The 26,444-nt window shown below is 51.5% G+C and overlaps 1 protein-coding gene across 1 annotated transcript in view; it reads right to left on the minus strand.

Moving 5' to 3' along the window:
• The window catches only part of LOC140405631 (voltage-gated inwardly rectifying potassium channel KCNH2-like), a 103,450-nt gene that overhangs the window by 23,087 nt on the left and 53,919 nt on the right, over window positions 1–26,444 (minus strand). The window contains exon 6 of the mRNA XM_072494170.1: window positions 1,540–1,639. Coding sequence (XP_072350271.1) covers window positions 1,540–1,639 — 100 coding nt within the window. The remainder of the gene's footprint in view (window positions 1–1,539; window positions 1,640–26,444) is intronic.

A 26,444-nucleotide genomic window follows, 5' to 3' on the forward strand; every position in this document is an offset into this window, starting at 1 on the left:
CATTGAAATTTTGGAAAAGTTTAAGGATCGAAATGCAAGACTGTTTAGAGTTTATTGTTATAACCCTTTAACAATAATAATTTAACTTGACAATTTACATGTAGAAAACATGATTGCAGATACTTTAATCACAACTTTGAGATGTAAGAAGAGTGGAACATTCAGAGTTGGAAAAGAGATACTGAAATGGACGATAGTGATGTTTAAATTTGCAGGTCTAAATATGACAATGTATGTGTCTTATAAAGTTATAGTAGTGTTTAGTAATGAGCAGTCTTTAAAGTTGAAAAGACTTTGCAAAATGAAGCCATTTTTTTCGTATCGATGGTTCATTTTTTTTAAATGGGGGGGTGATGAATATAGAAATTATTAAATATTATATTTTATACTTGTGGCAGTAATATTATTAAAACCCTGGTTTAAAATTCATACAGGCAGCATGTGTGCTGAGGCTGTGATGAAAGGTGTGGGCAGCACGGTAGCACAGTGGTTAGCACAGTTACTTCACAGCTCCAGGGCCCCAGGTTCAATTCCCGGCTTGGGTCACTGTCTGTGTGGAGTCTGCACCTTCTCCCCGTGTCTGCGTGGGTTTCCTCCGGGTGCTCCGGTTTCCTCCCACAAGTCCCGAAAGACGTGCTGTTAGGTGGATTGGCCGTGCTAAATTGCCCTAACCAAAAAGGTTAGGTGGCGTTACTGGGTTACGAGGATAAAGGGGATAGGGTAGAGGCGTGGGGATTGGGTAGGGTGCTCTTTCCAAGGGCCAGTGCAGACTCGATGGGCTGAATAGTCTCCTTCTACACTGTAAATTTTGTGATTCTGTGATTCTGCGTAATGATTGATTCCAGCAACTTAATTGGTTCCAGTTGAAGGCTAATGGAATCCAGTTTGATTGCTGGAGATTCCCTGGAGTGTAGGTAATTCATGGGAGAGTGGTGTTTAGTCCTAGAGAAGCAGGTCATGGAACCTAGAGGGATACAGAAGGTGTAACTGATGGGAGGGGGCAGGTCTGTCTGTAGTTTGTCAGTCTGCTAGATATATTTTAAGTTTAACTGCAGTTTGCGATAGGATTTGAGTCGGAAAAGATAGAAATGTACTGGATCAACTCTCAAAAGGAACTCTCTCATAAATAGAGTTAACAAAATGGGTTCACTTGCTTAGCCGTGTAGAGACTTTTTAAGTGGCATTTGAACTGTATTGAGATTAGCGGCAGGTGTAGATAGCACGTTACCAAACTTTTCCCTTGTAATTAAGAATTGTGTAACTATTAACTGTGAAGCTATTTATTTGATGTTCATGTGGTTAATTCTGTGTTTAAATTAAAGTTTGTTTTGACATGAAAGATTCCTATTGGTCAGAGTGATCACTGCTGGGGTGAAGATTCCTTTCCTCACAGCTTTACAAATTGAAATAAATTGTTTGGGGTTCTTGTCCGATATCCTAACGAAATAACTCATTCCCTGGCCTCGCAATCTAACTGCTGGGTGGTCATACTTGTAGTCATGGGGGTCAAGGGTCAGAAATCTCTTTCCCATTCCTTACCACGTTCTGTCCTCCTCCGGAATGACAACTTGCTCCTCCGCAAGCGACTGAACTCTCCATCGGATTCGTCACTGGAGACAGAGCCTGCCATCATGTTTGCCTGTGAGAGAAACCGGTGTATAAATATGGGGATGTCATTGCCTCAGATACAGGAGAGCTGCCCGTTCAACACCACCTCACATTGACCCCCCCACACACAGAGTGGGCAGGCCCTGTGTGTACAGACAGCAGGAAACAGCTCAGACTCTGTCTCAAACATCCTCCACCTCCCCATCCCTCTGACAAATCTGTTGGAGTTCTTTGAGGAGGTAACAAGCAAGTTAGACAAAGGAGAACCAGTGGATGTGATTTATTTAGATTTCCAGAAGGCCTTTGACAAGGTGCCGCATAGGAGATTTTTAAATAAGTTAAGAGCCCATGGGGATTCGGGGTAAGATCCTGGCATGGATAGAGGATTGGCTGACTGGCAGAAGGCAGAGAGTGGGGATAAAGGGGTCTTTTTCAGGATGGCAGCCGGTGACTAGTGGTGTGCCTCAGGGGTCTGTGCTGGGACCACAACTTTTCACAACATACATTAATGATCTGGAAGAAGGAACTGAAGGCACTGTTGCTAAGTTTGCAGATGATACAAAGATCTGGAGAGGGACAGGTAGTATTGAGGAAGCAAGGGGGCTGCAGAAGGATTTGGACAGGCTAGGGGAGTGGACAATGAAGTGGCAGATAGAATACAATGTGGAAAAGTGTGAGGTTATGCACTTTGGAAGGAGGAATGGAGGCACAGACTATTTTCTAAATGGGGGAATGCTGAGGAAATCAGAAGCACAAAGGGACTTGGGAGTCCTTGTTCACGATTCTCTTAAGGTTAATGTGCAGGTTCAGTCGGCAGTTAAGAAGGGAAATGCAATGTTAGCGTTCATGTCGAGAGGGCTAGAATACAAGAGTAGGGATGTACGTCTGAGGCTGTATAAGGCTCTGGTCAGACCCCATTTGGAGTATTGTGAGCAGTTTTGGACCCCGTATCTAAGGAAGGATGTGCTGGCCTTGGAAAGGGTCCAGAGGAGGTTCACAAGAACGATCCCTGGAATGAAGAGCTTGTCGTACGAGGAACGTTTGAGGACTCTGGGTCTGTACTCGTTGGAGTTTAGAAGGATGAGGGGGGATCTTATTGAAACTTACAGGATACTGCGAGGCCTGGATAGAGTGGACGTGGAGAGGATGTTTCCACTTGTAGGAAAAACTAGAACCAGAGGACACCATCTCAGACTAAAGGGACGATCCTTTAAAACAGAGATGAGGAGGAATTTCTTCAGCCAGAGGGTGGTGAATCTGTGGAACTCTTTGCCGCAGAAGGCTGTGGAGGCCAAATCACTGAGTGTCTTTAAGACAGAGATAGATAGGATCTTGATCAATAAGGGGATCAGGGGTTATGGGGAGAAGGCAGGAGAATGGGGATGAGAAAATATCAGCCATGATTGAATGGCGGAGCAGACTCGATGGGCCGAGTGGCCTAATTCTGCTCCTAGGTCTTATGGTCTTATGGGTGTGAGACGCAAATAACCTCCCAGCTCCCTCACTGCTCCACCTCCCAATCCCCACACAGTGCGGAAGAAGCAAACTGAAAATGGATCCAGGCTCCAACCAGGAAACAGGCTGGTTGTTTCATTCAGTATTCTTCTGACAAAAACATGGAGATAACCCCAATCACACATCCCTATGGCAGAGCTTCCAGACACACCCAGCATACGGAGCAGGGAGTTAACCACACGGCTCGTCGAGTCTGCTCCACCATTCAATACCATCATGACTGTCCCTGTATCCCACTCCCCAATCCCGAGATTCTCCCTGTGTCCCACTCCCCAATCCCGAGACTGTCCCTGTGTCCCTGTCCCCAATCCCGAGATTCTCCGTGTCCCTGTCCCCAATCCCGAGAATCTCCCTGTGTCCCTGTCCTCAAACCCAGGACTGTCCCTGTGTCCCTGTCCCCAATCCGGAGACTGTCCCTGTCCCCAATCCCAAGATTCTCCATGTGTCCCTGTCCCAATTCCGAGACTGTCCCTGTGTCCCTGTCCCAATTCCGAGACTGTCCCTGTCCCCAATCCCGAGATTCTCCCTGTGTTCCTGTCCCCAATACCGAGATTCTCCCTGTGTCCCTGTCCTCAATCCCGAGACTGTCCCTGTGTCCCTGTCCCAATCCTGAGATTCCCCCTGTGTCCCACTCCCCAACCCCGAGACTGTCCCTGTGTCCCTGTCCCTGTCGCAATCCCGAGATTCCCCCTGTGTCCCTGTCCCCAATCCCGAGACTGTCCATGTCCCCAATCCCGAGACTGTCCCTGTGTCCCTGTCCCAATCCCGAGACTCTCCCTGTGTCCCTGTCCCCAATCCCGAGACTGTCCCTGTGCCTCTGTCCCAATCCCGAGATTCTCCATGTGTTCCTGTCCCCAATCCCGAGAATCTCCTGTGTCCCTGTCCCCAATCCCGAGAATCTCCCTGACTCCCTGTCCCAATCCCGAGATTCTCCCTGTGTCCCTGTCCCCAATCCCGAGACTGTCCCTGTCCCAATCCCGAGACTGTCCCTGTGTCCCTGTCCCAATCCCGAGATTCTCCCTGCATCCCTGTTCCCAATCCCGAGACTGTCCCTGTCCCAATCCCGAGACTGTCCCTGTGTCCCTGTCCCCAATCCCGAGAATCTCCCTGTCTCCCTGTCCCAATCCCGAGATTCTCCCTGTGTCCCTGTCCCCAATCCCGAGACTGTCCCTGTCCCAATCCCGAGACTGTCCCTGTGTCCCTGTCCCAATCCCGAGATTCTTCCTGTGTCCCTGTCCCCAATCCCGAGACTGTCCCCCTGTCCCAATCCCGAGACTGTCCCTGTGTCCCTGCCCCAATCCCGAGATTCTTCCTGTGTCCCTGTCCCAATCCCGAGATTCTCCCTGTCCCCCTGTCCCAATCCAGAGATTCAATGTTGCCAAGTGTGAGGCTATCCATTTTGGGAGGAATAACAGCAGAATGGATTATTATTTAAACGGTAAGATGTTAAAACATGCTGCTGTACAGAGAGACCTGGGTGTGCTGGTGCACGAGTCGCAAAAAGTTGGTGTGCAGGTGCAACAGGTGATTAAGAAGGCTAATCGAGTTTTGTCTTTCATTGCTAGAGGGATGGAGTTCAAGACTAGGGAGGTTATGCTGCAATTGTATAGGGTGTTGGTGAGGCCGCATCTGGAGTATTGTGTTCAGTTTTGGTCTCCTTACCTGAGAAAGGACATATTGGCACTGGAGGGTGTGCAGAGGAGATTCACTAGGTTGATCCCAGAGTTGAGGGGATTAGATTATGACGAGAGGTTGAGTAGACTGGGACTGTACTCGTTGGAATTTAGAAGGATGAGGGGGGATCTTATAGAAACATATAAGATTATGAAGGGAATAGATAGGATAGATGCGGGCAGGTTGTTTCCACTGGCGGGTGAAAGCAGAACTAGGGGGCATAGCCTCAAAATAAGGGGAAGTAGATTTAGGACGGAGTGTAGGAGGAACTTCTTCACCCAAAGGGTTGTGAATCTATGGAATTCCTTGCCCAGTGAAGCAGTTGAGGCTCCTTCTTTAAACGTTTTTAAGAAAAAGATAGATAGTTTTTTGAAGAATAAAGGGATTAAGGGTTATGGTGTTCGGGCCGGAAAGTGGAGCTGAGTCCACAAAAGATCAGCCATGATCTCAGTGAAAAGTGGAGCAGGCTCGAGGGGCCAGATGGCCTACTCCTGCTCCTAGTTCTTATGTTCTTATGTTCTTATTCTCCCTGTTTCCCTGTCCCAATCCCGAGACTGTCCCTGTGTCCCTGTCCCCAATCCCGAGATTCTCCCTGTGTCAAAGAACAAAGAACAAAGAAATGTACAGCACAGGAACAGGCCCTTCGGCCCTCCAAGCCCGTGCCGACCATACTGCCCGACTAAACTACAATCTTCTACACTTCCTGGGTCCGTATCCTTCTATTCCCATCCTATTCATATATTTGTCAAGATGCCCCTTAAATGTCCCTATCGTCCCTGCTTCCACTACCTCCTCCGGTAGTGAGTTCCAGGCACCCACTACCCTCTGCGTAAAAAACTTGCCTCGTACATCTACTCTAAACCTTGCCCCTCTCACCTTAAACCTATGCCCCCTAGTAATTGACCCCTCTACCCTGGGGAAAAGCCTCTGACTATCCACTCTGTCTATGCCCCTCATAATTTTGTATACCTCTATCAGGTCGCCCCTCAGCCTCCTTCGTTCCAGTGAGAACAAAATTATGTCCCTGTCCCAGTCCCGAGATTCTCCCTGTCCCAATCCCGAGACTGTCCCTGTGCCCCTGTCCCCAATCCCGAGACTGTCCCTGTCCCCAATCCAGACACTGTCCCTGTTCCCAATCCCGAGACTGTCCCTGTCCCCAATCCTGAGACTGTCCCTGTGTCCCTGTCCCCAATCCCGAGGTTCTCCCTGTGTCCCTGTCCCCAATCCTGAGATTCTCCCTGTGTCCCTGTCCCCAATCCTGAGACTGTCCCTGTGTCCGTGTCCCCAATCCCGAGACTGTCCCTGTCCCCAATCCCAAGACTGTCCCTGTTCCCAATCCCGAGACTGTCCCTGTCCCCAATCCTGAGACTGTCCCTGTGTCCCTGCCCCCAATCCCGAGATTCTCCCTGTGTCCCTGTCCCCAATCCCGAGATTCTCCCTGTGTCCCTGTCCCCAATCCCGAGACTGTCCCTGTGTCCCTGTCCCCAATCCCGAGATTCTCCCTGTGTCCCTGTCCCAATCCTGTCCCTGTTCCCAATACCGAGACTGTCACTCTCCCCAATCCCGAGACTGCCCCTGTTCCCAATCCCGAGACTGTCCCTCTCCCCAATCCCGAGACTGTCCCTGTTCCCAATCCCGAGACTGTCGCTGTCCCCAATCCCGAGACTGACCCTGTGCTTCATCCCGATCATCGGAAACCATCTCTCAGCCTCCACCCTGTCAAACCCCTTCGGAATGTTGGAGGTTGGGTGACCAGGATCAGAATGAATGGTGAAGTGGGTTCGAAGGGCCTCCTCCTGCTCCTATTTTCTCTGTTTCAATGTTTCTGTTTCCGTGAGAAAACCCCTCATTCTTCTGACCACCAGAGAATATTGACCCAATTTCTTCAGCCCGTCACCCCAGGGGCCAGTCGAGTGAACCTCCGCTGAGACCCCTCCAATGCGAGTTTATCTTTTCTTAAATGTTGAGACCAAAACTGTGCACAATATTTCAGATGTGGTCTTCCCGAAGCCCTGGACAAGTGTTGCAGGATTTATTCATTCTTGTTCTCCAATCCCTTTGCCATAAAGACAAACTTATGCTTTGTCTACCTAATTACTTGCCATGATGTGGAGATGCTGGACTGGGGGGGGGGGCACAGTAAGCAGCCTGACACCAGGTTAAAGTCCAACAACTTTGTTTGAAATCACTAGCTTTCGGAGCACTGCTCCTTCCTCAGGTGAAGTGGAGTCAGGCTCACAATCGCAACAGTTGTAGGAGAGACAGAATTACAAGATAATTACAGATTGGAATATGAAGAATGGTTGGATGTCAGCTTTTAAAGGTAAACCTGTCTTTACAGGAACAGGCAGTGTGAGTGGAGTGAGGGGTTTACTCCGAAAGCTTGTGATTTCAAATAAACCTGTTAGACTTTAACCTGGTGTCAGACCTCTTACAGTGCTCCCCCCAGTCCAGCGCTGGCATGCTAACGTCCTACATTCCTTGACAAGAACACCCAAGTCACCCTGAACATCAACAGTTACAAGTTCCACACATTTTGAAAAATAACTTCACACTTTATTTTATTTGTTCCTGGGATGTGGGCGTTGCTGGCCCAGCATTTATTGCCCATCCCTAATTGCCCTCAAGGGAGCAGTTAAGAGTCACCACATTGCTGTGGGTCTGGAGTCGCATGTCGGCCAGACCAGGTAAATAAGACAGATTTCCTTCCCTAAAGGACATTAGTAAACCAGATGGGTTTTTACGACAATCGACAATGGTTTCATGGTCATCATTAGACTTTTAATTCAAATTTCACCGTCTGCATCACGCTGGGTCTCTGGTTTACTCGCCCAGTCACAATACCACTGGGTCACATTCTACTCACTCTGCCATCGTGTTGCTTAGCCTGTCGGTGTCTCTTTGCGCCTTCTCTGTGTCCTCCCCACAGCTTCCCCTCCCACTTAGTTTTCCATCATCAGCAACTCTGATACATCACTCTGTCTCTTCATCCAAGTCACTCGATAAATTGGAAATAGTGAGACCCCAGCCCTGTTCCATGTGGCATTCCACTGTCCACTGCCCAACAATTCTTAAACACCCCCTTTCCTACTCAGTGACTAATCCCCTCTCCATGCTGATATATTACCCACAACTCCATGAGCCCTTATCCTTCCGAACCTTTTGTGCACTGCCTTTTCTAGGTCTGCCACATCTACTGTTCCCCTCCATCTACCCTGACTGGACTTGACAGGAGAGAGGCGAATGTTGTCCCCTGGTTCAAGGAAGGGAATAGGTATAACCCTGGGAATTATAGGCCGGTTAGTCTCACTTCAGTCTTCGGTAAATTATTGGAAAGGGTCCTGAAGGATAGGGGGCGGGATTCTCCGCAATCGGCGCGATGTCCGCTGACCGGCGCCAAACACGGCACGAATCAGTCCGGCATCGCACCGCCCCAAAGGTGCAGAATCCTCCGCATCTTGAGCAGCCGAGCCCTCACCTTGAGGGGCTAGGCCCGCTCCGGACTGATTTCCGTCCCGCCAGCTGGCGGGAAAGGCCTTTGGTGCCCCGCCAGCTGGCGCGGAAATGACTTCGCTGACGCTCCCGCGCATGCGCTGCACGGCAAAGTCATTTCCGCGCCAGCTGGCGGGGCACCACACGCAGTGGAGGGAGTCTCTTCCGCTCCGCCATAGTGGAGACCGTGGCGAAGGCGGAAGGGAAATAGTGCCCCCACGGCACAGGCCCGCCCGCGGATCAGTGGGCCCCGATCACGGGCCAGGCCACCGTGGGGGCACCCCCCGGGGTCAGATCGCCCCGCGCCCCCCCCCAGGACCCCGGAGCCGGCCCGCGCCGCCTTGTCCCGCCGGTAAGAGAGGTGGTTTGATTCTCACCGGTGGGACAGGCATTCCAGCAGCGGGACTTCGGCCCATCGTGGGCCGGAGAATCGCGGGGGGGGGGGGCGCCAACCGGCGCGGCGCGATTCCCACCCCTGCCGAATATCCGGTGCCGGAGAATTCGGCAACCGGCGGGGGCGGGATTCACGCCAGCCCCCGGCGATTCTCCGACCCGGCGGGGGATCAGACAATCCCGCCCCGTGTGTGCGGTTTTGGGTCCTGGGAATGTGTCGCCTATTTCCGACTGGCCATTACGCTGCGGATGTTAATTTCTCCCCCGGTTACCGCCTGGGTTAATATCTATTTGTACAAAGATATTTGTTTGATATCTCTGCGATTTCATCATTCCTCACGGTAATTGTTCCTGTCTCGGTTTCCCAGGGAACAATATTTACTTCGCCAGCTGGGAACACTCTCACCGTCTGCTTTCTTCTTACAACTCGTTTACACGCACTCGACTTTTTCCCTTTTCAATCAACTTTTTCATCGCCCTCCCCACACTCACTCCTCTCTCACCCTCACTCCCTCATCACTCCTCCCTCACCCTCACTCCCTCATCACTCCTCCCCACCCTCACTCCCTCATCATTCCTCCCCTCCCTCATCATTCCTCCCTCACCCTCACTCCCTCATCACTCCTCCCTCACCCTCACTCCCTCATCACTCCTCCCCACCCTCACTCCCTCATCACTCCTCCCTCACCCTCACTCCCTCATCATTCCTCCCCACCCTCACTCCCTCATCACTCCTCCCTCACCCTCACTCCCTCATCACTCCTCCCCACCCTCACTCCCTCATCACTCCTCCCTCACCCTCACTCCCTCATCACTCCTCCCCACCCTCAATCCCTCATCACTCCTCCATCACCCTCACTCCCTCATCACTCCTCCCCACCCTCACTCCCTCATCACTCCTCCCTCACCCTCACTCCCTCATCACTCCTCCATCACCCTCACTCCCTCATCACTCCTCCCCACCCTCACTCCCTCATCACTCCTCCCTCACCCTCACTCCCTCATCACTCCTCCCCGCACTCACTCCTCCCTCACCCTCACTCCCTCATCACTCCTCCCTCACCCTCACTCCCTCATCACTCCTCCCCACACTCACTCCCTCATCACTCCTCCCCACACTCACTCCTCCCTCACCCTCACTCCCTCATCACTCCTCCCTCACCCTCACTCCCTCATCACTCCTCCCCACCCTCACTCCCTCATCACTCCTCCCCACCCTCATTCCCTCATCACTCCTCCCCACCCTCACTCCCTCATCACTCCTCCCCACACTCACTCCTCCCTCACCCTCACTCCCTCATCACTCCTCCGTCACCCTCACTCCCTCATCACTCCTCCCCACCCTCACTCCCTCATCACTCCTCCCTCACCCTCACTCCCTCATCACTCCTCCCCACCCTCACTCCCTCATCACTCCTCCCCACCCTCACTCCCTCATCACTCCTCCCCACACTCACTCCTCCCTCACCCTCACTCCCTCATCACTCCTCCGTCACCCTCACTCCCTCATCACTCCTCCCCACCCTCACTCCCTCATCACTCCTCCCTCACCCTCACTCCCTCATCACTCCTCCCCACCCTCACTCCCTCATCACTCCTCCCCACCCTCACTCCCTCATCACTCCTCCCCACACTCAATCCTCCCTCACCCTCACTCCCTCATCACTCCTCCCTCACCCTCACTCCCTCATCACTCCTCCCCACCCTCACTCCCTCATCACTCCTCCCTCACCCTCACTCCCTCATCACTCCTCCCCACCCTCACTCCCTCATCACTCCTCCCCACACTCACTCCTCCCTCACCCTCACTCCCTCATCACTCCTCCCTCACCCTCACTCCCTCATCACTCCTCCCCACCCTCACTCCCTCATCACTCCTCCCCACCCTCACTCCCTCATCACTCCTCCCCACCCTCACTCCCTCATCACTCCTCCCCACACTCACTCCTCCCTCACCCTCACTCCCTCATCACTCCTCCCTCACCCTCACTCCCTCATCACTCCTCCCTCACCCTCACTCCCTCATCACTCCTCCCCACACTCACTCCTCCCTCACCCTCACTCCCTCATCACTCCTCCCCACCCTCACTCCCTCATCACTCCTCCCCACCCTCACTCCCTCATCACTCCTCCCCACACTCACTCCTCCCTCACCCTCACTCCCTCATCACTCCTCCCTCACCCTCACTCCCTCATCACTCCTCCCTCACCCTCACTCCCTCATCACTCCTCCCCACACTCACTCCTCCCTCACCCTCACTCCCTCATCACTCCTCCCCACACTCACTCCTCCCTCACCCTCACTCCCTCATCACTCCTCCCCACCCTCACTCCCTCATCACTCCTCCCACCCTCACTCCCTCATCACTCCTCCCCACCCTCACTCCCTCATCACTCCTCCCTCACCCTCACTCCCTCATCACTCCTCCCTCACCCTCACTCCCTCATCACTCCTCCCTCACCCTCACTCCCTCATCACTCCTCCCCCACACTCACTCCTCCCTCACCCTCACTCCCTCATCACTCCTCCCCACCCTCACTCCCTCATAACTCCTCCCCACCCTCACTCCCTCATCACTCCTCCCCACCCTCACTCCCTCATCACTCCTCCCCACCCTCACTCCCTCATCACTCCTCCCCACCCTCACTCCCTCATCACTCCTCCCCACACTCACTCCTCCCTCACCCTCACTCCCTCATCACTCCTCCCCCACACTCACTCCTCCCCACACTCACTCCTCCCTCACCCTCACTCCCTCACCACTCCTCCCTCACCCTCACTCCCTCATCACTCCTCCCCACCCTCACTCCCTCATCACTCCTCCCCCACACTCACTCCTCCCTCACCCTCACTCCCTCATCACTCCTCCCCACCCTCACTCCCTCATCACTCCTCCACACCCTCACTCCCTCATCACTCCTCCACACCCTCACTCCCTCATCACTCCTCCCTCACCCTCACTCCCTCATCACTCCTCCCTCACCCTCACTCCCTCATCACTCCTCCCCACCCTCACTCCCTCATCACTCCTCCCTCACCCTCACTCCCTCATCACTCCTCCCTCACCCTCACTCCCTCATCACTCCTCCCCCACACTCACTCCTCCCTCACCCTCACTCCCTCATCACTCCTCCCCACCCTCACTCCCTCATCACTCCTCCCCACCCTCACTCCCTCATCACTTCTCCCCACCCTCACTTCCTCATCACCCCTCCCTCACCCTCACTCCCTCATCACTCCTCCCCACCCTCACTCCCTCATCACTCCTCCCCACCCTCACTCCCTCATCACTCCTCCCCACCCTCACTCCCTCATCACTCCTCCCCACCCTCACTCCCTCATCACTCCTCCCCCACCCTCACTCCCTCATCACTCCTCCCTCACCCTCACTCCCTCATCACTCCTCCCCACACTCACTCCTCCCCCACCCTCACTCCCTCATCACTCCTCCCCACACTCACTCCTCCCTCACCCTCACTCCCTCATCACTCCTCCCCACACTCACTTCTCCCTCACCCTCACTCCCTCATCACTCCTCCCCACCCTCACTCCCTCATCACTCCTCCCCCACCCTCACTCCCTCATCACTCCTCCCCCACACTCACTCCTCCCCACCCTCACTCCCTCATCAGTCCTCCCCACACTCACCCCTCACTCACCCTCACTCCCTCATCACTCCTCTGTCACCCTCACTCCCTCATCACTCCTCCCCACACTCACTCCGTCACCCTCACTCTCTTATCACTCCTCCCCCACACTCACTCCTCCCCCACTCTCACTCCCTCATCACTCCTCCCTCACCCTCACTCCCTCATCACTCCTCCCCACCCTCACTCCCTCATCACTCCTCCCCCACCCTCACTCCCTCATCACTCCTCCCTCACCCTCACTCCCTCATCACTCCTCCCCACACTCACTCCTCCCCACCCTCAATCCCTCATCAGTCCTCCCCACACTCACCCCTCACTCACCCTCACTCCCTCATCACTCCTCCATCACCCTCACTCCCTCATCACTCCTCCCCACACTCACTGCTCCGTCACCCTCACTCCCTCATCACTCCTCCCTCACCCTCACTCCCTCATCACTCCTCCGTCACCCTCACTCCCTCATCACTCCTCCCCACCCTCACTCCCTCATCACTCCTCCCCACCCTCACTCCCTCATCACTCCTCCCCCACCCTCACTCCCTCATCACTCCTCCCTCACCCTCACTCCCTCATCACTCCTCCCCACACTCACTCCTCCCCACCCTCACTACCTCATCAGTCCTCCCCACACTCACCCCTCACTCACCCTCACTCCCTCATCACTCCTCCATCACCCTCACACCCTCATCACTCCTCCCCACACTCACTCCTCCGTCACCCTCACTCCCTCATCACTCCTCCCCACCCTCACTCCCTCATCACTCCTCCCCACCCTCACTCCCTCATCACTCCTCCCCACCCTCACTCCCTCATCACTCCTCCCCACACTCACCCCTCACTCACCCTCACTCCCTCATCACTCCTCCATCACCCTCACACCCTCATCACTCCTCCCCACACTCACTCCTCCGTCACCCTCACTCCCTCATCACTCCTCCCCACCCTCACTCCCTCATCACTCCTCCCCACACTCACTCCTCCCTCACCCTCACTCCCTCATCACTCCTCCCCACCCTCACTCCCTCATCAGTCCTCCCCACACTCACCCCTCCCTCACACTCACTCCCTTATAACTCCTCCCCACCCTCACTCCCTCATCACTCCTCCCCACACTCACTCCTCCGTCACCCTCACTCCCTCATCACTCCTCCCTCACCCTCACTCCTCCATCACCCTCACTCCCTCTTCACTCCTCCCTCACCCTCACTCCCTCATCACTCCTCCCCACCCTCACTCCCTCATCACTCCTCCCCACACTCACTCCTCCCTCACCCTCACTCCCTCATCACTCCTCCCTCACCCTCACTCCCTCATCACTCCTCCTCACCCTCACTCCCTCATCACTCCTCCCCACCCTCACTCCCTCATCACTCCTCCCCACACTCACTCCTCCCCCACCCTCACTCCCTCATCACTCCTCCCCACACTCACTCCTCCCTCACCCTCACTCCCTCATCACTCCTCCCCACACTCACTCCTCCCTCGCCGTCACTCCCTCATCACTCCTCCCCACCCTCACTCCCTCAACACTCCTCCCCCACCCTCACTCCCTCATCACTCCTCCCCACACTCACTCCTCCCCACCCTCACTCCCTCATCACTCCTCCCCACCCTCACCCCCTCATCACTCCTCCCCACACTCACTCCTCCCTCACCCTCACTCCCTCATCACTCCTCCATCACCCTCACTCCCTCATCACTCCTCCCCACACTCACTCCTCCCTCACCCTCACTCCCTCATCACTCCTCCATCACCCTCACTCTCTCATCAGTCCTCCCCACACTCACTCCTCCCCCACTCTCACTCCCTCATCACTCCTCCGTCACCCTCACTCCCTCATCACTCCTCCCTCACCCTCACTCCCTCATCACTCCTCCCCACCCTCACTCCCTCATCAGTCCTCCCCACACTCACTCCTCCCCCACTCTCACTCCATCATCACTCCTCCCCACCCTCACTCCCTCATCAGTCCTCCCCACCCTCACTCCCTCATCACTCCTCCCCACCCTCACTCCCTCATCACTCCTCCCCCACACTCACTCCTCCCTCACCCTCACTCCCTCATCAGTCCTCCCCACCCTCACTCCCTCATCACTCCTCCGTCACCCTCACTCCCTCATCACTCCTCCCCACACTCACTCCTCCCTCACCCTCACTCCCTCATCAGTCCTCCCCACCCTCACTCCCTCATCACTCCTCCCCACCCTCACTCCCTCATCACTCCTCCCCCACACTCACTCCTCCCTCACCCTCACTCCCTCATCAGTCCTCCCCACCCTCACTCCCTCATCACTCCTCCCCCACACTCACCCCTCCCTCACCCTCACTCCCTCATAACTCCTCCCCACCCTCACTCCCTCATCACTCCTCCCCACACTCACTCCTCCGTCACTCTCACTACCTCATCACTCCTCCCTCACCCTCACTCCTCCATCACCCTCACTCCCTCATCACTCCTCCCTCACCCTCACTCCCTCATCACTCCTCCCTCACCCTCACTCCCTCATCACTCCTCCCTCACCCTCACTCCCTCATCACTCCTCCCCACCCTCACTCCCTCATCACTCCTTCCCCACCCTCACTCCCTCATCACTCCTCCCCACCCTCACTCCCTCATCACTCCTCCCCACCCTCACTCCCTCATCACTCCTCCCCCACCCTCACTCCCTCATCACTCCTCCCTCACCCTCACTCCCTCATCACTCCTCCCTCACCCTCACTCCCTCATCACTCCTCCCCACCCTCACTCCCCTATCACTCCTCCCTCACCCTCACTCCCCCATCACTCCTCCCTCCCTCATCACTCCTCCTCCACCCTCACTCCCTCATCACTCCTCCCTCACCCTCACTCCCTCATCGCTCATTTACTCTTCGTGTGTTGGTAAGTATTATGATTGGTAAGTAAAATCTTTATTCCTTTCACTTATTCATTATTTGATATTATATTTGTAATCAGTTAAGGTAAAGTGTAAGAATGTCAGGAGACCCCAGACCCGTGTTATGCTCCTCGTGCTCAATGTGGGAGTTCAGGGATGCGGTCGATGCCCCGACTCCTTCATGTGCGGGAAGTGTGTCCAGCTGCAGCTCCTGTTAGACCGCATGACGGCTCTGGAGCTGCGGATGGACTCACTTTGGAGCACCCGCGATGCTGAGGAGGTCGTGGATAGCACGTTCAGTGAGTTGGGCACACCGCAGATTAGGATTGGTGAGGGAGACAGGGAATGGGTGACCAAAAGGCAGAGAAAGAGCAGGAAGGCAGTGCAGGTGTCCCCTGCGGTCATCTCCCTCCAAAACAGGTATACCGTTTTGGATACTGTTGGGGGAGATGACTCACCAGGGGAAGGCAGTAGTAGCCAGGCTCATGGCACCGTGGCTGGCTCTGCTGCACAGAAGGGCGGGAAACAGACTGGCAGGGCTATAGTCATAGGGGATTCAACCGTAAGGGAAGTAGACAGGCGTTTCTGTGGTCGAAAACGAGACTCCCGATTGGTATGTTGCCTCCCGGGTGCACGGGTCAGGGATGTCTCAGATCGGCTGCAGGACATACTGAAGGGGGAGGGTGAACAGCCAGTTGTCATGGTGCATATAGGCACCAATGATATAGGTAAAATACGGAATGAGGTCCTACAATCAGAATTTAGGAGATAAGTTAAAAAGTAGTAATCTCAGGATTGCTACCTGTGCCACGAGACAGTCAGAGTAGAAATTCAAGAATAGTCAGAATGAATACGTGGCTTGAGAGATGGTGCAGGAGGGAGGGGTTCAGATTTTTGGGACATTGGAACCGGTTCTGGGGGCGGTGGGACCATTACAAATCGGATGGTCTACACATGGGCAGGACTGGAACCAAAGTCCTAGGGGGTGCTTTTGCTAACACTGTTGAGGAGGTTTCAAACTAATGTGGCAGGGGGATGGGAACCAGATTAGGAAGTTAGAGGTCAGTAAAGAGGCAGCAACGAAAGCCAGTAAGGTACTAGCTAATAAACTCAATGTGACTAAGGGGAAGAGCAGACAGGGAAGAGGTGATGAACGCAAAGGGACAGGTGGTCTGAGGTGCATTTGTTTCAATGCGAGTCGTGTAGCAGGTAAGGCAGATGAATTTAGGGCTTGGATTAGTACCTGGGAATATGATGTTATTGGTATTACTGAGACTTGGTTGAGGGAAGGGCAAGACTAGCAACTAAATATCCCAGGGTATAGATGCTTCAGGAGGGATAGAGAGGGAGGTAAAAGGGGTGGAGGAGTTGCATTACTGGTCAGAGATGATATCACAGCTGTGATTAAGGAGGGCACGATGGAGGATTCGAGCACTGAGGCAATATGGGTAGAGCTAAGAAATAGGAAGGATGCAGTAACATTGTTGGGACTTTACTACAGGCCTCCCAAAAGCGAGCGTGAAGTAGAGGTACAAATATGTAGACAGATTATAGAAAAATGTAGGAGCAATAGGGTGGTCGTGATGGGAGATTTTAACTTCCCCAACATTGAATGGGACTCATGTAGTGTTGGAGGCGTAGATGGAGCAGAATTTGTAAGGAGCATCCAGGAGAGTTTTTTAGAGCAGTATGTAAATAGTCCAACTCGGGAAGGGGCCATACTGGACCTGGTATTGGGGAATGATCCCGACCAGGTGGTTGAAGTTTAAGTCGGTGATTACTTTGGGAATAGTGATCACAATTCCGTAAGTTTTAGAATACTCATGGACAAGGACGAGAGTGGTCCTAAAGAAAGAGTGCTAAATTGGGGAAAGGCCAAGTATAACAAAATTCGGCAGGAGCCAGGGAATGTGGATTGGGAGCAGCTGTTTAAGGGTAAATCCACATTTGAAATGTGGGAGTCTTTGAAGGAAAGGTTGATTAGAGTGCAGGGCAGACATGTCCCTGTGAAAATGAGGGATAGAAATGGCAAGATTAGGGAACCATGGATGACGGGTGGAATTGTGAGACTAGCTAAGATGAAAAAGGAAGCATATATAAGATCTAGGCGACTTAAAACTGATGAAGCTTTGGAGGGATATCGGGAAACGGGCACGGGCTTGGAGGGCCGAAGGGCCTGTTCCTGTGCTGTACATTTCTTTGTTCTTTGTTCTTTTGTTGAAAGTAGGACAAATCTCAAACGTGCAATAAAAAGGGTTAAAAGGGGTCATGAAATATCTTTGGCTAACAGGGTTAAAGAAAATCCCAAAGTCTTTTATTCGTATATAAGGAGCAAGAGGGTAACTAGAGAAACTAGAGGGTAACAAAGACAAAAGAGGGAATTTATGCGTGGAGTCAGAGGAAATGGGTGAGATTCTTCATGAGTACTTTGCATCGGTATTCACCAAGGAGAGGGACATGACGGATGTTGAGGCTAGGGGTGGATGTTTAAATACTCTAGGTCAAGTCGGCATAAGGAAGGGGAAGTTTTGGGTATTCTAAAAGGCATTAAGGTGGACAAGTCCCCAGGTCCGGATTGGATCTATCCCAGGTTGCTGAGGGAAGCGAGGGGCGAAATAGCTGGGGCATTAACAGATATCTTTGCAGCATCCTTGAGCACGGGTGAGGTCCCGGAGGACTGGAGAATTGCTAATGTTGTCCCTTTGTTTAAGAAGGGTAGCAGGGATAATCCAGGGAATTATAGACCTGTGAGCTTGACATCAGTGGTAGGCAAACTGTTGGAGAAGATACTGAGGGATAGGATCTATTCACATTTGGAAGAAAATAGGCTTATCAGTGATAGGCAGCATGGTTTTGTGCAGGGAAGGTCATGTCTTACAAACCTAATAGAATTCTTTGAGGAAGTGACAAAGTTAATTGATGAGGGAAGGGCTGTAGATGTCATATACATGGACTTCAGTAAGGCGTTTGATAAAGTTTCCCATGGCAGGTTGATGGAAAAAGTGAAGTTATATGGGGTTCAGGGTGTACTAGCTAGATGGATAAAGAACTGGCTGGACAACAGGAGACAGAGAGTAGTGGTGGAAGGGAGTGTCTCAAAATGGAGAAAGGTGACTAGTGGTGTTCCACAGGGATCCGTGCTCGGACCACTGTTGTTTGTGATATACATAAATGATCTGGACGAAGGTATAGGTGGTCTGATTAGCAAGTTTGCAGATGATACTAAGATTGGTGGAGTTGCAGATAGCGAGGGGGACTGTCAGAGAATACAGCAAAATATAGATAGATTGGAGAGTTGGGCAGAGAAATGGCAGATGGAGTTCATAGAACATAGAACAATACAGCGCAGTACAGGCCCTTCGGCCCACGATGTTGCACCGAAACAAAAGCCATCTAACCTACACTATGCCATTATCATCCATATGCTTATCCAATAAACTTTTAAATGCCCTCAATGTTGGCGAGTTCACTACTGTAGCAGGTAGGGCATTCCGCGGCCTCACCACTCTTTGCGTAAAGAACCTACCTCTGACCTCTGTCCTATATCTATTACCCCTCAGTTTAAAGCAATGTCCCCTCGTGCCAGCCATTTCCATCCGCGGGAGAAGGCTTTCACTGTCCACCCTATCCAACCCCCTGATCATTTTGTATGCCTCTATTAAGTCTCCTCTTAACCTTCTTCTCTCCAACGAAAACAACCTCAAGTCCATCAGCCTTTCCTCATAAGATTTTCCCTCCATACCAGGCAACATCCTGGTAAATCTCCTCTGCACCCGCTCCAACGCCTCCACGTCCTTCCTATAATGCGGTGACCAGAACTGTACGCAATACTCCAAATGCGGCCGTACCAGAGTTTTGTACAGCTGCAACATGACCTCCTGACTCCGGAACTCAATCCCTCTACCAATAAAGGCCAACACTCCATAGGCCTTCTTCACCACCCTATCAACCTGGGTGGCAACTTTCAGGGATCTATGTACATGGACACCTAGATCCCTCTGCTCGTCCACACTTTCAAGAACTTTATCATTAGCCAAATATTCCGCATTCCTGTTATTCCTTCCAAAGTGAATCACCTCACACTTCTCTACATTAAACTCCATTTGCCACCTCTCAGCCCAGCTCTGCAGCTTCAATCCAGGCAAATGCGAGGTGATGCATTTTGGAAGATCTAATTCAAGAGCGGACTATACGGTCAATGGAAGAGTCCTGGGGAAAATTGATGTACAGAGAGATCTGGGAGTTCAGGTCCATTGTACCCTGAAGGTGGCAACGCAGGTCGATAGAATGGTCAAGAAGGCATACGGCATGCTTGCCTTCATCGGACGGGGTATTGAGTACAAGAGGCGACAGGTCATGTTACAGTTGTATCAGACTTTGGTTAGGCCACATTTGGAATACTGCGTGCAGTTCTGGTCGCCACATTACCAGAAGGATGTGGATGCTTTAGAGAGGGTGCAGAGGAGGTTCACCAGGATGTTGCCTGGTGTGGAGGGTGCTAGCTATGAAGAAAGGTTGAGTAGATTCGGATTGTTTTCGCTGGAAAGACGGAGGTTGAGGGGGGACCTGATTGAGGTCTACAAAATTATGAGAGGTATGGACAGGGTGGATAGCAACAAGCTTTTTCCAAGTGTGGGGGTGTCAATTACAAGGGGTCACGATTTCAAGGTGAGAGGGGGAAAGTTTAAGGGAGATGTGCGTGGAAAGTTTTTTACGCAGAGGGTGGTGGGTGCATGGAACGCTTTGCCAGCGGAGGTGGTAGAGGCGGACATGATAGCATCATTTAAGATGCATCTAGACAGATATATGAACGGGCGGGGAACAGAGGGAAGTAGATCCTTGGAAAATAGATGACAGGTTTAGATAAAGGATCTGGATCGGCACAGGCTGGGAGGGCCGAAGGGCCTGTTCCTGTGCTGTAATTTTCTTTGTTCTTTGTTCCTCCACCCTCACTCCTCCCCCACCCTCACTCCTCCCCCACCCTCACTCCCTCACCCTCACTCCTCCCCACCCTCACTCCCTCACCCTCACTCCTCACCCACCCTCACTCCCTCATCCTCACTCCTCACCCACCCTCATTCCTGCCCCACCCTCACTCCCTCACCCTCACTCCTCACCCACCCTCACTCCCTCATCCTCACTCCTCACCCACCCTCATTCCTGCCCCACCCTCACTCCCTCACCACTCCTCCCCCACCCTCACTCGCCCATCATTCCTCCCTCACCCTCACTCCCCTATCACTCCTCCCCCACCCTCACTCCTCCCTCATCCTCACGCCTCCATCACTCCTTCCCCACCCTCACTCTGTCACCCTCACTCGCCCATCACTCCTCCCCACCCTCACTCCCTCACCACTCCTCCCCACCCTCACTCCCTCACCACTCCTCCCCACCTTCACTCCCTCACCACTCCTCCCCACCCTCACTCCCTCACCCTCACTCCCCCATCACTCCTCCCCACCCTCACTCCCTCACCCTCACTCCCCCATCACTCCTCCCTCACCTCACTCCCTCATCACTCCTCCCCCACCCTCACTCCTCCCTCATCCTCACTCCTCCATCACTCCTCCTCCACCCTCACTCCCCTATCACTCCTCCCCCACTCTCACTCCCGGTTGCTCCGGTTTCCTCTGTCATGTGAGAGTACGTTTAAGAAATGGGTGTTTAAGAAATGGGTGTTTATTAGTGATGTCAGAGTGTGGGCAGAACTGGGCTGTCTGTCAGCTTTTTACTTTCGTTTTAGGCTATTTGCTGCAGGATGTGTTTTAGTTTCGTTTTCAGAGCTGGATAGCTGCAGTCACAGCCAGAAGGGGTATTAGTCTCTCTCTCTGTAATCTAAAAACTGTAAATTTGGTGATTTGAAACTAATAACTGCTCTCAGTAGTGACTTTAACCTGATGTGCTTCTGTTAAAATTTCTTTTTTAAGTCTTATGGATGTTAAAAGGACAGCTTAAGGATAACTTAGTGTTGTATTCTTTCAGTATTGCATTTGAATTAATGGTCGCTAAGATGTTCACTGTTTGTTTTAAAAAGGTTAACTTGAGTTCATAGAATAAACATTGTTTTGCTTTAAAAAATACTTTTCCATTTCTGCTGTACCACTCCTGTAGAGTGGGCGTGTGCTCCCCATACCACAATCTATTGAACGTTGTGGGTCAGGTGAACTCCATGATACACTTTGGGGTTCTCTAAACCCTGGCCCATCACACCTCCCACAAGTCCCGAAAGACGTGCTGTTGGTGAATTGGACACTCTGAATTCTCCCTCTGTGTCCCCGAACAGGTGCCGGAATGTGGTGACGAGGGGATTTTCACAGTAACTTCATTGCAGTGTTAATGTAAGCCTACTTGTGACAATAAAGTTTATTATTTTATCATTGAGACTAAATGCTCAGTGATCACAGATGTGCTATGTCGTCCTTGTACTACTGAAAATCCATGGAATTAGTCAGACTTCATACAACAGATCAAACTCAGAAACTACTTCAAGCAGCTCAATTCACAATCTATCACCAAAATACCCAGAATGTGTTGTCAAAAGTGGCAGTTTCAAGCAAGCTGCAAGATTACCCTTGCAGGAGAATGCAAGTCCATCGATTGATCCACCCTGTAGATTGAATTATATTTAGCTCTTGGGGCTAAAGGGATCGAGGGGTATGGGGGGAAGGTGGGATCAGGGGATTGAACTTGATGATCAGCCATGATCAGAATGAATGGCGGAGCAGGCTCGAAGGGCCGAATGGCCTCCTCCTGCTTCTATTCTTTATGTTTCTCCAAGTCCATCGAGCGACCCACCCTATAACTGCAGCAGCGACTTTCAAAACAAATTGAAAGCCCAACTGGACAAAATGGAAAAAGGCAGAATGTTGACACAATGAGCGCAGCAAACAGATTGGTGAAAGTCAGTCAGGTGTTTTACAAAGAGGACGGATCATTGAGAATCTGCATCCACAATGTTTCAATTCAGATTGGAAACATTCCCCTTGCATTGCCCACACTCGGAAAGTTAAATCCAAGGTTTGCAGGTGTAAACCTTTCCTCGAGGCTTGAGGAGAAACACAGCTACCGGTCAGTATATCTCACAGAGATCTCCCAGGGGCTGGCTACATTTCAGATTCCATTCAGATGATTCTGGGCAAAATTCTCCATTTGGGAGATAATATGGGGGACACAGTGGTTAGCATTGCTGCCTCACAGTGCCAGGGACCCAGATTCAATTCCGGCCTCAGGTCACTGTCTGTGTGGAGAAACATAGAAACAATAGGAACAGGAGGGGCCCATTCGGCCCATCGAGCCTGCTCCCCCATTCATTAGGATCATGGCTGATCATCCAACTCAATAACCTCATCCCGCTTTACCCCATATCCTTTGATTCCTTTCGCCCCGAATGCAATATCTAACTGCTCCTCGAAAACATACAATGTTTTGGACCAACTACTTCCGGTGATAACGAATTCCACAGGCTCACCATTCTCCGCTGAAAACATTTCTCCCCATCTCTGTCCTGAATGGTCTCCCCCGTATCCTCAGGCTGTGACCCCCGGTTCTGGACACCCCCCCCATCGGGAACATCCTTCCTGCATCGACCCTGTCCAGTCCTGTTAGAATTTTATAGGTTTCTAGGAGATCCCTCCTCATTCTCCTGAACTCCAGCGAATACAATCCTAACCGATTCAATCTCTCCTCATACATTAGTCCTGTGACCCCTGGAATCAGTCTGGTAAACCTTCGCTGTACTCCCTCGAGAGCAAGAACATCCTTCCTCAGAGAAGGAGACCAAAACTGCCCACAATACTCCAGGTGTGGCCTCACCAAGACCCTGTATAACTGCAGCAACACATCCCTGCTTCTGTACTCGAAACCTCTCCTAATTTATGGCCATTGAGATAACAGTCTGCCTTCCTGTTTTTGCTCCCAAAGTGGATAACCTCTCATTTCTCCAAATTATACTGAATCTGCCATTCATTTACCCACTCGCCCAACCTGTCCGAATCACACTGAGGGATCTCTGCATCCTCCTCACAGCTCACCCTCCCACACAACTTGGTGTCATCTCAAAATTTGGAGAGATTACATTTAGTTCCTTCATCTGAATCATTAATATATATTGTGAATAGCTGGGGCCCCAACACCGATCCCTGCGGTACCCCACTGGTTACTGCCTGCCAATTGGAAAAAGACCCGTTAATTCCTACTCTTTGTTTCCTGTCTGCCGACCAGTTTTCTATCCGTCTCAATACACTCCCCCAATCCCACACGTTTTAATTTTACACACTAATCTCTGATGCGGGACTTGATCAAAAGCCTCCTGACAGTCCAAATACACCACATCTACTGACTTCCCCTCATCAACTCCACTAAATACACCCTCAAAAAATGTCAGTATATTTGTCAAACATGATTTCCCTTCATTAATCCATGCTGACTCGGTCCATTAGGGGCTGGTTTAGCACTGGGCTAAATCGCTGGCTTTGAAAGCAGATCAAGGCAGGCCAGCAGCACGGTTCAATTCCCGCACCAGCCTCCCCGAACAGGCGCCGGAATGTGGCGACTAGGGGCTTTTCACAGTAACTTAATTGAAGCCTACTTGTGACAATAAGTGATTTTCATTTTAATTTCCTGCCACTGTTTTCTCAGGATTCTGCTATAAAATCTTTGATAATGTATTCCAGAATTGCCCCCACTACTGATGTTGGGCTGTAATTTTCTGCTTTCTCTCTACCTCCCTTTTTAAATAGTGGAGTTACATTAGTTACCCTCCAATCTGCAGGAACTGTTCCAGTCTATAGAAGATGACAACCAATGCAGCCATTATTTCTAGGGCCACCTCCGTCAGCACTCTGGGATGTAGATTCTCAGGCCCTGGGGATTTATCTGCCTTCAATCCCATCAATTTCCCCAACACCATTTCTCTGCTGATACTGATCTCCTTCAGTTCCTCCTACTCACTGAACCCTGCGATCCCCAACATTTCTGCTATCTGATTTGCCTGGTATGGAGGGAAAATCTTCTGAGGAAAGGCTGATGGACTTGAGGTTGTTTTCGTTGGCGAGAAGAAGGTTAAGAGGAGACTTAATAGAGGCATACAAAATGATCAGGGGGTTGGATAGGGTGGACAGTGAGAGCCTTCTCCCGCGGATGGAAATGGCTGGCACGAGGGGACATAGCTTTAAACTGAGGGGTAATAGATATAGGACAGAGGTCAGAGGTAGGTTCTTTACGCAAAGAGTAGTGAGGCCGTGGAATGCCCTACCTGCTACAGTAGTGAACTCGCCAACATTGAGGGCATTTAAAAGTTTATTGGATAAGCATATGGATGATAATGGCATAGTGTAGGTTAGATGGCTTTTGTTTCGGTGCAACATTGTGGGCCGAAGGGCCTGTACTGCGCTGTATTGTTCTATGTTCTATGTTCTATGATTTGTGTCCGCATTTGTGAAGACAGAACCAAAGTCGGTGTTTAGTTGTTCAGCCATTTCTTTGTCCCGATTATACATTCCCCTGTTTCTGACTGTAAGGGACCTACATTTGTCTTCACCAATCTATTTCTCTTCACGTACCAATGAAAACTTTTACAGTCAGTTTACATGTTCTGTGCAAGCTGACTCTCGTACTCTATTTTCTCCTTCTTAATCAATCCCTTGGTTCTTCTTTGTTGTCTTCTAAACTGCTCCCAATCCTTCAGCCTGTTGTTTTCCTTGTCCAATGTGTATGCTTCATCCTTGGATTGAATACTATCCCTAATTTCCCTTGTAAGACATGGATTGGCCACCTTTCCTGTTTTACTTTTGTGCCAGACGGGATTAAACAATTGTTGCAGTTCCTCCATCTGCTCCTTGAATGTTTGCCATTGCCGATCCACTGTCATCCCTGTAAGTAACGTTCCTCAATCGATCAAAGCCAACACACACCTCATTTTATCGTAGTTCCCTTTGTTAAGACTCAGGATCCCAGTCTCAGAATCATCTCCGTCACTCTCCATCTTGATGAAAAATTCTGTCATGTTATGGTCGCTCATCCCCAAGGGGTCTCGTACAGCCAGATTGAACCCATGGAGTTCGTGCACAACTAGATTGATTTCCTTCTCATTACACAGTACCCAGGCCAGGATGGCCTGCTCTCTAGTTGGCTCCTCAGCGTATTGATCCAGAAAACCATCCCGTATACACTCCAGAAATTCCTCCTCTACGGTATTGTGGCTAATTTGATTTTCCGAAGCTATATGCAGATTAAAATCACCCATAATTACAGATGTTCCTTTATCACATACGTCTCAAATTTCCTGTTTCATGCCATTCCCAACCTCACCAGTGCAGTTTGGGGGTCTATATGACGCCCACTAATGTTTATTGTCCCTTGGTATTTCTCAACTCTACCCACACAGACCCCACATTGTCAGAGCGAATCTCCTCCCTCACTATTGTGTTAATTTCCTCTTTAACCAGCAGGGCCACACCACCACCTTTTCCTTTCTGCCTGTCCTTCCTAAATACTGAGAACCCTGGGACATTCCCATCCCTGGTCACCCTGCAGCCGTTCTCCGTAATCCCAATTATATCACACCCGTTCACGTCTACTTGCACGATTAGTTCATCCACTTTATTGCGAATGCTTGCCCTTGTGGACATTCTCGAATGAGGGGTCATCGTTAATGCAGTTTTAAGAGGGGCAGATTTAAAACAGAAATGAGGAGGGATTACTTCGCTCACAGGGCGGTAAATATCTGGAAGTCTCTACCCCAGAGTCCAGTGGACGGCGGAACACTAAACATATTTTCTTATGTCCACACACATGCACACATACACACTTGCACACATACACACGCACACACATACACATACACACGCACACACATACACACGCACACACATACACACGCACACACATACACACGCACACGCACACACACGCACACACATACACACGCACACACATACACACACACGCAGACACATGCACACACACGCAGACACATACACACATGCACACACATACACACACGCACACACATACACACGCACACATACACATGCACACACATACACACATACACACGCACGCACACACATAAACACACATACACATGCACACACATACACACACATGCGCACACATACACATGCACACACATACACACGCACACACATACACACACATACACACACGCACACATACACACGCGCACACATACACACGCGCACACATACACACCCGCACACATACACGCGCACACA

This window comes from Scyliorhinus torazame, unplaced genomic scaffold, assembly GCF_047496885.1.
Source record: "Scyliorhinus torazame isolate Kashiwa2021f unplaced genomic scaffold, sScyTor2.1 scaffold_161, whole genome shotgun sequence".
Classification (NCBI taxonomy): domain Eukaryota; kingdom Metazoa; phylum Chordata; class Chondrichthyes; order Carcharhiniformes; family Scyliorhinidae; genus Scyliorhinus; species Scyliorhinus torazame.